Source organism: Moschus berezovskii, chromosome 17 (assembly GCF_049115385.1).
Source record: "Moschus berezovskii isolate FMDL1 chromosome 17, NW_MosBer_1.0, whole genome shotgun sequence".
NCBI lineage: Eukaryota > Metazoa > Chordata > Mammalia > Artiodactyla > Moschidae > Moschus > Moschus berezovskii.
The window spans coordinates 40,905,459-40,920,407 of NC_142476.1; the positions used below are offsets into that span (position 1 = coordinate 40,905,459).

At 64.1% G+C, this 14,949-nt stretch overlaps 1 protein-coding gene across 3 annotated transcripts; it reads right to left on the minus strand.

Annotated features, from left to right (window-relative positions):
* Positions 1 to 402: 402 nt before the first annotated feature.
* On the minus strand, positions 403 to 14,764 carry ACAP3 (ArfGAP with coiled-coil, ankyrin repeat and PH domains 3). 3 transcript variants are annotated; one of them, XM_055419321.2, is made up of 24 exons: positions 14,572 to 14,764; positions 10,902 to 10,959; positions 10,149 to 10,268; positions 9,897 to 9,950; positions 8,743 to 8,801; positions 7,955 to 8,138; positions 7,550 to 7,594; positions 7,364 to 7,459; positions 7,208 to 7,282; positions 6,774 to 6,785; positions 6,047 to 6,159; positions 5,902 to 5,953; positions 5,564 to 5,664; positions 5,378 to 5,489; positions 4,955 to 5,163; positions 4,813 to 4,882; positions 4,595 to 4,689; positions 4,311 to 4,516; positions 4,047 to 4,151; positions 2,919 to 3,017; positions 2,614 to 2,834; positions 2,326 to 2,435; positions 2,105 to 2,215; positions 403 to 1,970 (listed from the first exon to the last, which is right to left on the minus strand). In XM_055419321.2, the coding sequence occupies exons 1-24, from the start codon at positions 14,616 to 14,618 to the stop codon at positions 1,823 to 1,825; spliced, it is 2,502 nt and encodes an 833-aa protein (XP_055275296.1). In that variant the 5' UTR covers positions 14,619 to 14,764; the 3' UTR covers positions 403 to 1,822. The 3 variants fall into 3 exon arrangements, with proteins under 3 accessions (XP_055275296.1, XP_088701496.1, XP_088701497.1); XM_088845370.1 differs by lacking the exon at positions 6,774 to 6,785; XM_088845371.1 differs by lacking the exons at positions 6,774 to 6,785; positions 10,149 to 10,268.
* Between the last annotated feature and the right edge of the window lie 185 nt (positions 14,765 to 14,949).

Below are 14,949 nucleotides of genomic sequence, written 5' to 3' on the forward strand. Positions count from 1 at the left end.
ACGTGGGAGTGTGTCTGTTTGGTGCCAGTGTCATATGTCCACATGTTTCTGTGTCAACAGGTCTATCTGCACCTGTAGGTGTGTGCAGGCATTGGGCAGAGCCTCACTCAGCTTGGGGCCAGTGGGAGGAAGGGCAGGGCCAGGCCCAGGCACTCAGTGATCTGGGGCCACTTTGCAATAAAATGATTTCACCTGGTGGCTAGGGTGTTTTCTGCTGCCCTCCCTGTCCCGAGTGAGCTGAAAACCTCCAACCAGATCGTACTGCCACATCCTCAGTCACAGAAGCTGTGGGAGTTGTGGGGCAGGGGACACAGGGCAGAGTTTGCCTAGGGGACAAGGCTAGGTCCAGACCATCCTTGCCAGTTAGTGTCCATCCTAGAAAAGGGCGGTGCAGCCAGAGAGTGGAGTATTAAGAACTGATTTTAATCAATGGAGCCCAGGTTTCCATCAGGCAGGCCCCCAGGTTCCAGCTTACTGCACCCTTTGAGGGCACCACTGATGCTGTCCCACGCAGGGCTGCCCCTTGGGGAAGGCAGGTGACCCCCCACCTCAGTCGAGACAGAGCAGAGTGAGGCGGGTGAGGCAAGACAGCGGGTGCAAGCGGCTGTTTATTAACTGTGATCTGGAGTGGAGGTGGGTCCCACCAGCTGAGGCCCTAGCGCAGGCAGTGGGGTGGGAGGTAGGGGCAGAGCTCAAGCAGGGAGAGAGGAAGGAGTTAATTCTGCTCTCTGGGGGTCACAGCCAGCAGGCGAGGGAGTTGGGGACCCACCTTGCTGCCCATGGGGCCTCCCTGGGCAGCCTTTGCATAGTGACCAGTCAACTGGCCTTGGACTGGCCGAGGGTTCGAGCTGGGGAGAGGCCCAGCCACTGCCCCAGGGCTCCAGGAAGGGGAATGCAGAAGGCATCAGATGGCCCTGGGGGTGAGCTGAAGCCCCATGGGCTGAGCCAGGGGCAAGGCTGATGAGGGGGCAGGGCTGAGCTGCAAAGCCCCCCCAACAGCGGGCAGAGCTGGGGGTCAAGGTGGTCCTTGAGTCCAGAGAAAAGACGCGAGACAACGTGAGAACGAGGTCATTGTAGAAAACCCCTCAGTCTGTGACAAAGGACATCAGATGCAGGGGTGGGAAGAGCAACGCACCTGCCACCCGCTCTGGGAAAAGGCAGGGACACATGGGGCTGTATGGCCAGCCACACGGCTTCAGGACGTCCGTGTCCAGTCAGGGCTGAGGCCCCAGGCCAGAGCCCCCAAGCACCCAAGAAGCCCAGCCTGGATGCTGGGGTCGCTAAGTGAGGTACACGGGTTGATTCCCTGGATGGGCGGTCCCTTCTGCCCTCACAAGGTGCCGGTGGCCAGCCACCAACCCCAGGGCCCAGCGGAGGGGCTGGGGGCATGGGAGGGACCCAACTAGCAGGTCAGTGTCCTCGGGCAGTAAAGTGGGGGCACGAGGTGACACCGGCCCTGAGGGCAGAGTGGGGCACCAAGTGGCATGGGCCCAGGGATAGAGGGGCAGGAGGTGACACGGGCCTGTGGGAGCAGAGAGGAGCACAAGGTGACATGGGGCCTTGAGAGTGGTTTGTGACACGAGCAACCCAGGCCCCCTAGGAAGGGGTCACCTGAAGACACAGGGTCCCTGGGTGGGGAGTGATGCAACACCTCCTGGGGAAGACTGGAGCTTCAGAAGACTCAGTGCTGGTCCTGCGCCGGCCCAGGGTGGGGGCCGCTGGAGGAGGAGGGCAGAGCCGGCAGCAGGGGCTCCAGGAGTTCCGGAACACCAGTGCTCTCCCGCAACCGGCCGGTGGGGGGGGTCCCGCCCGCCCCGCTGCCCTAGCTCTCGTCCAGGTGAAGGCTGATGAATTCCTGGATGCACCTGCGGTACTGGAGCTCAGTGGGGCTGCTGCCGGCCAGAGGGCCCGGCTGGCCAGAGGGCGCCTCAGCCTCACGCATCTCCTCGGCCATGCGCGCCAGACGGAGCCTGGAGGAGGGCGGGCCTTGTGAAGAGCCTAGCCCGCCCCCAGCCCACAGCGTCCCAGACCCGAGGAGGGCGGGCCTTGTGAAGGGCTCCGTCCCGCCCACAGGGTCCCCCACCCACACCATCCTCCTGCTCACAGCGTGACGATATCGGCGTTTGCTTCCTGCACCGCGATGCTCAATGGGTCCTGCTGAGCGTGGTCCAAGGCGTGCTGGTCCGCCCCTCTCTTCAAGAACAGGCAGACCTGGCTGAGAGCGGAGGGGGCAAGTCAGGTTAGGCCTTGGACAGGTACTGGTGGGCGGGCGACCCGGGCCCATGGGGCGGGGGGAAATGAGGGTATGACCAGCCCACGACTCACCCAGTACGGCCAAGGAGCGTGGCGTGGTGGAGCGGAGCCCGGCCGTGGCTGTCTCTTTGGTTCACGTCCGCTCCGTTTTGCAGGAGGAATTCACAGATGATCAGGGAGCCCTGGGGAAGCCGGCGTGGGGAGGCGGTATGGTTCAGACGGAGCCAAGCCGCGGAAACGGTTCCTTGCAGGCCCCCCACCTCCCACCACGCCCCGACGCCCCTTCAAGCGTGAGCACCAAGGGAGAGCCGCTGTGAAGACTCTGCACCTGGGTCCGGGCGCAGCCGGGCGCTTACTTACCCCGAGCACGGCCTGCACCAGCGGCGTCTTTCCCTCGTCCTCCGCGTCAGCCCAGTTGACCTCCGCCCCGTGCGCCAGCGCCGCTGCCAGGGCGGGAAGGTCGCGGGTGCGCGCCGCGCGGTGCGCCAGCAGCCCCGGATGCAGCTCGCGCACGTCTGCCAGGCCCCAGGCCTCTGCCTCTCCGTCCGCCTCGCCGCTGGACTCCTCCGACTCTGCACCCTCTGCGAGGACCGGGCGATCAGGGCCGGTAAGCCGGCCCGGAGCGGGGGAGGCACAGGGCCGGGGATGGGGAGCCGCGCACTCACCCTCCTCATCGACGCGGTCCACCACAGAGCCCACGCCGAAGGCCAGGACATCTGAGCTGCCGTCGGAGCTGCCCCCTAAGCCGCTGTCGCTGCTCAGACCTGCAAAGCCCACAGCCAGAGGGGGTCCTGAGAGCGTCTGGGGGAAGGCTGGAGGGCCGCCCACCCTCCCGGGGATGCTCCCTGGAGCAGGATCAGTCCCCACTAGGGGGCAGAGGAGAGCCCTGCCCAGGATGGGAGGAAAGGCGAGAAAATCAAGTGACAGCTCAGTGGAGTCAAGGATTAAGCGCCCCCTAGAAGCACAGCCTTTAGTGTGATCCCCTCCTCGCTCAGGTCGGCCCTAGCAGGACGGATGGGCCGAAGCGCCGCCATAATAATACAATACATAATAATACAGGACGGATGGGAGGTCTCCATCCAGACGCGGCTCCAGGCAGCAGTGAGCGGCACCCAAAAGCAGCCCTCGCAGAAGAGCCCCGAGCTGAGGGACAGCGAGGCAGCGCCCTCTGCTGCCCGAGGGCACCCGCTCACCCCAGCAGCCCTGCCAATTCTTGGCCCCCATCTATGCCTTCTGTCCACACTGCCCAGAGAGGCGGCCCAGACGCCCCCGGCCAGTGGGTGCTGTTAGACACTTCACAGGCAGGCCCCGGGAGGGGGCGGGGAGGGCCCCCACCTGCAGCATGTGCCCCCCACTCCCACTCCAGGAGGAGCTGGAGAAGATGCACACAATTGTCTTTCAGGAGCTGGTCTGGCACACAGCTGTCCACGAACACACATGCATGTGCACACCCCCATGTATATACACACATGTACACACTCACATGTATGTACCCATGTGCACGGTCATGCCACACACACACTCCTGTGTGTACACCACACACAGGCCTTCCTGAGGGTCATGGCTCCAGCCTCCAAGTCAGTGGCTGAGTTACCCCCAGCCCCTGGAGATACTGTCCCAGCCTTAGCTCTGCTTGTCCCCTACACGAGTCCCTCCTGCAAGGAATGCCCATCCCTCTGGTCCCCGGGCGAGTGGCCACAGCTGTCCTGTACTTGTCCACCCTCTGAGCGAGCATCCCTGGTCCCTGCTTTGCTGCCCTGGCTGAGCTGGGGGATGGGCAGCAGGGGACTTACTGCGTGGGCCGGCCGCGGCAGCCCCTGCGTCAAAGTAGGAGAAAAGGGAGTCCAGCTCATCTGGGCAGAAGAGCGAGTCCCTCCGGAACCTGGGCTCCACGGAGCCTAAGGCAGGGCAGTAACCGGGCCAGGCTGGGAGGTGGGCAGAGCTTGGGGCTCTGCTCCTTCCTCCCCCCACCCCAGGCCTCCCTGGGGTCCATAGTCTGGAGGCTCACCCCCTGCCCAGGCCTGTGAGCTGGGGCGCACCTGCCGGCCCCCTCCCACCTGAGCACAGGGCAGCCACAGAGGGCAGAACGGGCTCCATCCGGACTTTGCTGCGGCGGGGGGCGGGGGCTCGGGGGGAGCTGTGGTGGCGCTGGCACTTCTGCACCCTCCAGCGCTGTGGGGCCTCCCGGGCTGGTGCCGAGGGCGGCCTCCGCACAAACTTCTTTTCCACATATTTGTCCTTGATCCAGGCCTCCTTGTCCTGTCTGGACCAGGACCAGACATGAGGCTGCACTTGGGGGCGGGGGCTCCCCAGGCCTTGCCTAGGCTACCCCACACCTCACCTGGGACTGCTGGCTGTGGGCTTCCTGCTGCCCGGCCCCTCACACTGGGCCTCGTAGATCCGGTTAACTGTGCTGTTTCCAAGCTCACACATCAGCTGGCAGGACAGGGTGGGGCCAGCATCAGCCCAGCCCACAGACCTCCCCTCAAGTGGGCAGACCCAGCTCCTGTCTCCCTCCCCCCACCAGCCACCTGGCGGCCTGCAATGGCCCCCACACACCTTCAGCAGCTCAGGTTCCCATGAGTCCAGGGTCAGGGACCGCACCTTGGAGCAGTGGACGCCCAGGCTCCTGGATGATGAGGGAGGAGGAGTCAGGGCGTGGCTCCGCCCCCACCCCCTCCGGGCCGCCCAGGAGGCCCACCTGTGGATGCCTGAGCACTCGATGCAGAGCAGCACACCCAGGTTGATGCTGGCCCAGCGCGGGTCGGGCTGGCCGCAGTCACCACACTGGCTGTTGCCGGCCACGTTCTGCACCCTCTGCAGCACGCTCTCACCCTTGACGCTGCGTTCCCGAGAGTCCGTGGCAGAGTCGATGCTGCTCGTGGACGGGGACGCGGTGCGGTCCAGCCTCTGGGGACCGGGTGAGGGGTCACTCAGCCCTACGGGAGCTCCAACCCCAGTATCCCCAGTGGGGGCCCCCTCTTCCTCCCGAGATACAGGGGCTGACACAAGCCAGGGTCCCTGAGGCACGAGCCTGCACCCCCATGTGTGCATATAGAGAATGCACATGTGTGCTGGTGTGTGGCCTGCGGGAGCTGTACACGCACGGGCAGGGCGGGCCCACCTCACTGTAGCAGCTGTCAGGGCTCTCCCGATAGGCGGAGGCAATGCTGGCTTGCACTGCCTGAACCCAGGCCTGCCGCAGTTTCTCTGAGTCAGCCTGCAGCATGCAGCTCCTGCAGGAAGGGGCCTGTCAGGCTGGGCAAGCAGGGGCTCCTGCCACATCACTCCCTGGGCAGGACCTGCTTACTTGGTGGGCGACACGACCTCAAAGCAGAACCTCCGCTCGACGTCCTCACAGGGCTTCACAGAGCAGAGCCGGAGGTCGTCCACTACCACGGTCAGCACGTCCTGCGGGCATGACCGCCGTGGCCCTTGCGCTCAGCACCCAGCCCCGCCCCACCCTGACCACCCGTTCACTGCTCTACTCAGGACACAGATTGCCTGGGGTTCAAGTGGTCTCTGTCCCTGACCACTCAGGCTTTAGTGCCCATCTGTGTCCTTAGCCCCGTGATACCAATCCCCCCAACCGCCCACCCCCAGGCCAGGTGAGGAGGCCCAGGAGTCGCTGCCCTGGGCCCAGTGCACCTTGAGCTTCTTCTGGTAGACCAGCTGGCTGTTCTGGATGGAGAACCAGCGCCTGGGTGGGGAAGGGCCAGGAGGGGTCAGGCCAGGCTGGGCACCCTCCCCCACCTATCTGCCCTGCAGTCCCCTGAGGAAGGGCCTCCCTTACCGGTTCCACGTCTTGAAGGCGTTGCTGGCCCTCTTGAAGAGGTAGCCTTCCATCACTACCCCACTGGGTGCATCCACATCAAACTCCACCTTGGGCTCATCGTAGGAGAAGTCCTGGGAGCAGTCGGAGCCCAGCCCCCCATGAGCACCCACCCACTGCTGTGTGGACACGGCTGCCCTCCCAGGCTCCCCCCAGCCAAGGTTGAGAGGGTGGGTCTTCACAGCCACTTCCTGACCCAAACCCCATGGGGGCAGATGCCTCCCGCCACAGCTGGGATCCCGGAGTGCTCCAGCCTCACCCCTCATCTCCCCCCACCCAGCACAGACAGCAGGCTCTGGGTAGGATCAGGAAGGAAGCCGCCTCCCCTGTCCTCAGTCCCCCATTCATGTCGCCAGCTGGGTTGCTCCAGCTAGCCTGACAGAGCTCCATTCACACGGGCCAGGGAGACACTGAGCGTTGTCCTGTGTGTCTGGCAGTGGGAGAGGAGGCCCAGCCACCTGCTCCCCTGGCTGAGTGGGGGCGGGAAGGGACAGCTGCAGCTGCTCCCGAAGGGGACTCGGTTCCAGCTCAGCAGCCTCCGCTGGTGCTGGGCGCGCGCGCCCCGGGAGGTGCTCAGAGTCGGAGCGCTGGGGCTGCGGAGGTGTCCTTGGTGCTGAAACGGGGCGGGGCGGACAGAGGCCCCACCCACATGTCCCCCCACCCCACCCCCGGGTGGGCGCCCACTCACCTGCAGCAGCGTCTGAGGGCGGGAGCGGGAGGAGCGGGAGCAGGGAGAGAGAGAGCCAGTGAGTGAAGCCCTGCCGCTTCCTCCTGGGAACTAGCAGCTCCCACCAGCAGTCATCTCCGCCCAGGGCAGCGCCATGACAGCCGTCTGGCCAGGAGCAGAGAGGCCCCAGTAGGACCCTCCACCCAGCCCCAGCCCTAGCGCCCGTGGGCTGAGGGGGCTGGTCCTGGCCTCTAAGTGACCTCTCACTGTGCTGAGACCCTGAGGGATGAGGACTCCCACCTCTGACTGCTCTTCCAAGGAGGATCAGAATCAGCCTGAGCATGGGCAGGCCTGGCGAGGGACGGGGAGTGTGTCTTTGTGGTGGGCTCCCAGGTCCTCACTTGGAGAGGGCTGAGGAGCCCCTCCACAGGGAGGCCAGGGCTGCAGGGCCTCACCCGTTGTTGGATGGCCGCATGCTTGCGCTCCATCTCCCGCTTCTCCACTGCCGAGTCTATCACCAGCTGGTCCAGCTGTGGGGGAGTGGTACAGAGAGGGAAGTGGACCCCCTCCCCTGACACGCTGGCCCTGGCTTCCCCTCCCCGCAGGCTCACCTCGGCAGCCAGCTTCTTCATGTAGGGGTCCAGCTGGTGCAGCAGGCTGTACCCCTGCTGGAAGAAGCTGTACTGGGCGTGCATGAAGGACAGCATCTGGGGGGGTGGGTAGGGACACAGGTGAGGCCCGGCCGCCAGCCACAGTGGCCAGGGCCCCCATCAGGTGCACCCAACCCCAGCACTCACGGAATCCAAAATCTCAAACTTCTTCTTAGCCTGGAGGACGTTGATCTGCCAAGGAAGGAGTGAACAGGTGAAGATATCAGGGCTGAGCCTGGACCTTGCTCGTGTCCACTCAGGGTGCTTGTGGCTCCCTGAGACCACCAGCTCATCTGATGCTCCCTACACTGGTACCCATCCCTCCTCTCATTGTTTCTCCATGGACAAAGCCATGAACTCTACCCCTGCTCCAAGCCCTCCTGCAGCCTCCGGCCCTGGCTTGTCCCAAGCACGTCCCCACCTCTGGGCCTTTGCCCGGGGCATTCCCCCCTCCGGGTCCCTCCCCAAGCATCTGAAGTTTTCTCAGGTCAGAGGGGCCCCTCCAGACACCAGGTCCCTGTCTGCAGTGACACCCAAGGCCCAGCGACTCACCTGGAGCACATAGTCCAGTGCCAGGTGGCGGAAACACTTTCTGGCGAGGATCAGGGCACCCGTAGCCTCCTCCACCTCGTGGGGCCGGTGCCTTGGGGCCTGGGCATTCCTAACAAGCGACAGCTCCATGTCCTCCCGAACTTTGTCAAACTGCTTCTTGGTCTCCTTGAACTTCCGCACGTCCCTGGAGGCCGGCGGGTGTCAGGTCAGGGAGCCTGAGGAGGGATGCACTGGGGTCTCCCCCCTTCAAGAAAGGCCCCCTTTCTGCTCCCAGCCCCTCTGTGCTCCACAACCCCCTTCCCCACCTCCCTGTCCTGGCCTCCCATCCCCCAACAGCCAGCACTCCCTGCCACTGCCTCCTCAGGTCCCTTCCCCAATCCAGGGTCCCCTTTCTCTTCACCACCTGACCCACAGGATTGGTCCAGCTTGGGGTGACACTAGCCTTACCCTGGACTCCAGACACTCCACTTGGGGTATCCCCAACTATACACACAGCACTGAGCTGAGACCCCCGCCAAGTCCCCACCTCCTGCTCTATGACCCTGATCCTGACCCTTCCATGGTCCTGCCCTCACCCCCGCCCAAGGGCCCCCTCGCTGCCCTCTGTGGTCCCTGCCCTCCAGCACTGTTTCCTCAGCCCAGTCTTGGCCTACATTGAGCCCCTCACCCAGAGCCTGCAGGCCTTGTGTCAGTGCCCCAGACTCTCTCAGCTCAAACACCCCAGCACGGGTGTGGCCTCGCGCCCTCCTGGGGCCGAGAGAGGCCAGGCCTCCCTTGGGGCCACTCACTCTTTGACGAAGTTGTGGAGCTGCTGCCGCACAGACCTCTGGGCCTGGTCAAACAGGATCTGGGAGCATAGGAAGATGGAGGTATCAGGGACCTGCCCCCACATGACCCCAGAGGTCAGGCCCCTATTTCCTCAGGTAAGAACCAGAGAATGCCCTGTCCAGCCCCACTTAGGCCCCAACTGGTCACCCTCACAGACCAGCCTCGCAGGGTCCAAAGGACCAGGTGCAGCCCCCAGGCCTGGGTCAGTGCCCAGAGGCAACAGCTGTGACCACCTGCCCATCTCCCCCACTTGGCTCTCAGTCAGACTCGAGGCCCAAGCTGTCCCCCTCCCATGGTCCAGACAGAGCAGGCACACTCAAGGTCCCTAGTGACACCCTGGGGAGAGGCCACCTTGAAGATGACCAGCCCTTCAGTTGGAAGGGTCCGGCTGTGGCTGAATCTCCTAAGTGATCTGGCCTGGGGGCAGGGTGAAGTGGTTGTGGGGGGCTGGAGGGGACTCCCTCGCAGTGCTAACTGGACCCAGAATCAGATCTGCTCAACATGGGGAGAGGGCTGGGCCCTAACCAGAAGCAGACAGACACACAGACAGACTGCTGAGGCTGGACAAGCTGTCCAGCACTGGTTTATTTCTGAACTTCCCCTGTGGGGGAGGGGCCCCTTGTTTAGTCTGGGGCTCTGGTTTCCAGGCCACGGTCTGACCACCCACATGGGCCTCATTCTGTTCTGTGTGTCCCTGCGGGGGCCCCCTGAGGGGCTCAAGGTCATACAGACCCATCCTGGGAAGCAGTGGGGTCAGCCTGGCCAATGACCCTTGTCTGATGGCCCTGGATAACCCTCTAAGGCGCCTATGCCAAGCCCCCATCACCCTCAGCCCCAGACGGACAGGTTCCAGGCACCTCCTTGCTGGCTATCCGACCCTCACCTGGGACACAGTAGAGTTTCAGCAATGTGGGCCCCCCCACCCCAGCTGCAGGAGCAGAAACGTGGCCTCCCCCACAGCCCGCCCCTGCCAGCTCAGCTCTCCCAGAGCCAGCCCAGAGCCTTCCAGGCTGGGTGGGGCCTGCAGGAAGCCCGAGGGGTGGCTGCCTGGGAAGGGATGACAGCGATGATAAGGAAGCACAGTGCCCCCCCAACTACCCCCATCAGGGCTCACCATGTGGTAGGTGACCATCTCCTGCAGGCTGTCTCCAAACCTCTGCAGACATTCCTGGGGGTGGGTGAGGGAGACTCTTGCTTAAATGGGACTGCTGTGCCCCCGGTGTCAGCACCTCCCACCCACTAGCCACAGAGTGGCCCCTGTGGCCCAGCACAAACGCCCACCTGCTCCCAGGGCAGGGGCACCCTCGAGGGGCTGCCTGCCTGTGCCTGCCCCTGCCTAGAGGTCAGAGGTCAGCTGCCCCCTCACCGATATAACAGTGTCGCCCTGGCACTGCTGGGACAGGTCGCGGATGCCACTCACGAAGAGTCTGTTGGTGGTGACATAGGCCTTGCCTGCCTCGATCATGCTGCTACATAACTTCACCAGCTGCAGACAGGACAGGACAGATGGGGGACACTCACGCCACCTGTGGGCCCAGCCCTCACCGCTACCAAGGCCAGACCACACAGGCTGGGACCCTTCCAGGGCAGCTGGAATTCAGCTCAGGGCCCATCAGTGCCCAGGACACAGCTGGGTAGCCCTAGGCAGAGAAGGAAGGCCACAGCCTTCCACCTGTCCTCCTAAGCCCACCTGGTGCTGGGGCAACAGCTTGGCACTGCCCAGGCCTTGGTTCCAGTGTGGGAGGTGGGAGCAAGAGAGGGAAGCCAGGAGCAGGGACCCCAGGGCCGGGGTGGGCATGCGGTCCTGGCCAAGGAACAGCAGGATCAGCCAGCAGGGGCTCATGGATGCCCCCCCATCCTCCCCTCCTGCTTGTACCCTGGGCCCCTAACCCAGCCACTCAGAGGCACAGCCCCCCAGCAACTGCCCCTGCCTCCCCCAAGACTCCCCTCTTTGGCTTGGCGAGAGGAAACCACACAGACACAGGTGTGTGTGCGGCAGGTATGAAGGCCAGTGACAGCCAGGCCCACGTGCTATGCATAAACACACACTTGTGCTCGTATTGGTGGCCACGAGTGAGCTGGACCAAGCCCTCTATGTGCCCCCAGGCCCTTCCCTCACCTTGTCCAGTTTGGCCTCGATCTCAACCACGTCCGTTTCCACCTCATCGATAGTTGCCCTGCGACGGGTACAGGGTGGCTGGAGTCCCGCCTGCAGCGAGCCTCCCCCACCAACTTAGCTGGTCTTCATCTCCCCAGGCACCTCCCCAAAGGGGTCTGCAGTGGGAAGGGGCTGCTCTGTCGATAGCCACTGGCTCCCGCAGGCCCACCTTCCTCCACACCTCTCGGACAGACTAAGGCATGGAGACTGCGGTGGGGGAACGGAAGAGGGAGGAGGAGAGGGGCAGGACTGGGACCGAGACGCCATGGCTGCAGAGCCTCGGGGCCCACCACCATCCCAGGCAGATAGAGGCCTAGTCGGCTGAGATGCCACCAAATGGGGTCTGTGGACAGGGGAGGGGGTGGTCCCTAGCACAGAGGGAGGGGCCAGGGCCCTGTGGAAGGAGACATGAAGGGCCTCACTGGTCACCACCCACCGGCCCAGCCTATACACCTCTCCAAGGCTCAGAGTTGACCCCAGACCCCATCTGGACCACCCAACCCTTAGCTTCAGCTATAGCCCACTCTGGCCTGGGGCTGGCAGACCCTGGGGCAGACCTGTGTCAGCAGAGCCTGCAAACCTGGGGCTGCTCCCTGGAACAGTGAAATACCCAGCAGAAGCATGCCCCTACCTCCCGACTACTCCCCCAACGTCAAATACCAAGTTGGCCCTGTCTGCCTGTCGGGAGCAGTGGGTCAGACCTTGGAGGAGCCCACTCCCACTGGGGCAGCATGACAATGGGGCTGCCTTGGGGAGGGAAGAGTTAACAATGACATCACCAGAGAAGCCAGTGGACAGAGAATCCCGGAAGGCAAGGCGAGAGGCAGATGGATCAGGCACGTGACTCCCCCCGCCCCCAATGCTCTGGGAACAGGAAACAGGGAAAGAGGGCCAGGATCCCAGGGCCCCCCCCAACCCACTCAGCTGGTGAGCTGGGCCCATCTGGCTTCTTGGGGACAAGGGACAACGCGGAATGGAGCTGCAGACAGGGGCTGGAGGCAGCCGCCGGGGCCAGGGCCAGGGCAGAGGAGGCTGTCCAGGTCCAGTGGCCCCTCGCTGCCCCGTGGCTGGTAGAAGAGGGCCACGTTCCAGGGTTTCCCAGGCTTGGGGGAGAGGTACTTAGTCCCTCATGTGGGGGGCAGCTCGGTACTCCCTCAATTAGGAGCTGTGGGGGAGGGGGTGCCAGGCTGCCTCGTCAGGGCCCTTAGAAGATCCCCTGTCCTCCTCCGCTCTGAGCAGCCCTCATCCCTGCCTTAGGGCTGAGGGGTCTCTGAATTCCAGAGCAGGAAGGGGTCAGAGGGGACGTCTGCTTGGACCAGTGTTAGCCCATGCCAGCAGGATGCCCAGCCTGAGACTAAAGGATCCTGACCATCGCTGTAGCCTTGCCCCTCCCCCCGACCCAGGGGCCCAGGGCACGGAAGGACCACCCGCCCAGGAGAGGATACTGCAAAGCAGAGCAGAGACACAGCCCTTGGAGCCCCAGTCACCCCAACTGCCCTGGGCAGGTGCGTGGAGGGCCATCACCCCTGAGCCAGGGGGCGGGGAGGGGGCAGTTGGTCCCTAGAGAGCTGGTGGGGGGCACTGTACCAGATGGTGACAATGTGCTCATGGGGGTGAGGTAGGCACTCAGCAGAGAGCCCATCCTGGGGGCCCCATGCCCCTCATCTCTCTCCCCCCACCTCCATGGGCCAAGGCCTCCTCTCCTGTCATCCCTCCAGGATTTCCTCAGCAGTTTGGATGGTGGGTAGGAGGGTGAGGCCGGCTTCCCCACCAGAGCCATGACTCAGCGCCTGAAGCCCCACCCAGGGGAGGGGGCACCATGAACAAGGGGTGGGCGGTGCCCCGTGAGTCTGAGAGAGCCTGGATCCCTCCAGCCACAGGCACCCAGGGCTCTGGGGCTTTGCCCAGGCCACAAGCACACAGACAGGGTCCCTCTTCCTCCAGGGCTGGGGTCCTTTGGCCCTATATCCTGACCACATTCTCCTACCCAGCTCTACCCTAACCCTGGCCCCCAAGCTAGCCTCTAGGAAGTCCAGGTTACATCCTTAGCAGCATCTGAAGGCACACAGAAAAGGAACCCCAAAAAGGCCTCAAAACCTGGTTAAATCTCAGCCCAACCCTGAAACCCACACACAATGCAGCTTCTGTGGCCCAAGGTCAGGGGCATCTCCCTGGCCCCCACCCTGGGGTCTTAGCTAGGTACTTTCAAAGAAAACCTGGCAAAGCCCAGGCATCAGCTGCATCCACTGCCCCACTGTGGGTGCCCCCCCGCCCCGCAAGCAGCCTGGTGTGGGAGGGAGGGCCTGGAGCTGCCCCACTGTGGGTGCCCCCAGCCCGGGATCATAGGTACCTGAGTTGCTCACATTGCCCCCCTCAACTGTCAGGAACGTAAGATGGGAGAGCGCAGAGGTGACCATTAGCCCTCTGCTCAGGGCTGGGGGCCACTTTCTGGTCCAGCCTCTACCCCTCATCTAGTCCTCCCTGGCCTTCCTTGCTGACTCCCTGTGAAGCGGCTGGGCAAGGGGCTGACTCCAGGGACTCAGAGGTGAGAGCACCGATGCTGAGGCCCACCAGGCACTGCATACAGGCCCTCTTGCTAACACACCCCAAAGACCCAGCACACACACATACACATGCACACAACCCAGTGCAAGTGTGCCAAAGCCTGACAGGCACATGTGCCATCAAACATGTACGCATGCAGAAGCACAACACACACACAGAAGTGTGTACTCATGGATTTGCTGCATAAACATGTACCCTGAGCTGGGATACACAGGAACAAACTAACATGTGCTTAGTGCCTAAACTCATCCTTGCATGATAAACACCCACTCTGTATCTAGCAGCAGTCCAGGGGCGCAGTTCACCCACACATTCATGTCCAAGGTCTGGCACCTCAAGGGCGGGTGCAGAGGGGCAGAATTCACATGAGTGCACCCAAGCACAAGCATGAGCACCTGACACACAGGAGGTGCCCCATTAAAGCAGATGCATGCACACTATGAACATGTCCACACAGATTAGCCCACCTGCACTCCCAGGAAGGACTGAAAGCACAAACCCATGGCCAGGCACAGCCCAGAACCTCCACCAGTCTCTCGAATACAGTCTGCTCAGGTAGCCCCCACCCTACCAGGCATCTAGGTCACCCCTGCCAAGCAGCTGCCCCAAGCCCTAACTGTGGCTCCAGCTGCCCGCCCCCTTGACTACTCTGGGCACAGGAACCAAGACAGATTCCAGGGGCAGACACCCGACGCACCCAGACGACCCTAGCCAGAGTCGGGCAAGGTCTCAGCCCTGTGCAGGTGGCCCGCAGAAGGTCTATACACAAAGCGGGCGGACACTCCCACGGAGAGGTGGCCGAGCCGGAGGCCGCCCCGCCCCACGCGCGCACCCTTCGCGCGCGGCGACCAGCACAAGGGGCATCTTTTGTTCCGGGCTCTAGGGCCGGGGTTGCTGCGGGCTTTGTCCAAGGCGAGTCCTCCTGCTCTGGCCTCCAGCCCCGGCGCCGGGTACAAAGGCGGCACCGGCTCCCCCTCCCGCGCCCCATCCCCCGGCGGTCCCGGGTGCCCCGAGGGGCTGCGAACCCGCGGATCACAAAGGGCCGCACCGCGCCCCGGGGGCGCACCTGAAGCGCGGCGAGTCCTTGATGCACTCCTCGAACTCCACCGTCATGGCTGCGGCAGAGCGCGGCGCTCACTGGCACGAGGACCACGGCGGCCCGTGCGGCATCCCCGGCCGGCCTGCCCGACCGCCCGCCCGCGCCGCGATCGGCGCCCGCCCGCCCCGGAACGAGGCCGCTGCGCCACCGCCCCGCCCCGCCTGTCACCACCGGGGAACGTCGCCAAAGTCCTCAGTCCGCGCGCGCCGCCCGCTGTCACCGCCGGGGAGCGTCGCCAAACGCTCCGACGTCCCGCCCCCTTCGTCCCGGCAGCGGGTCGGAAGAGTGAATGGGGCCAGCGGCAGTCTCAGGAGCCGCTGGGCCGCGCGCGCTCCAGCGATTCGA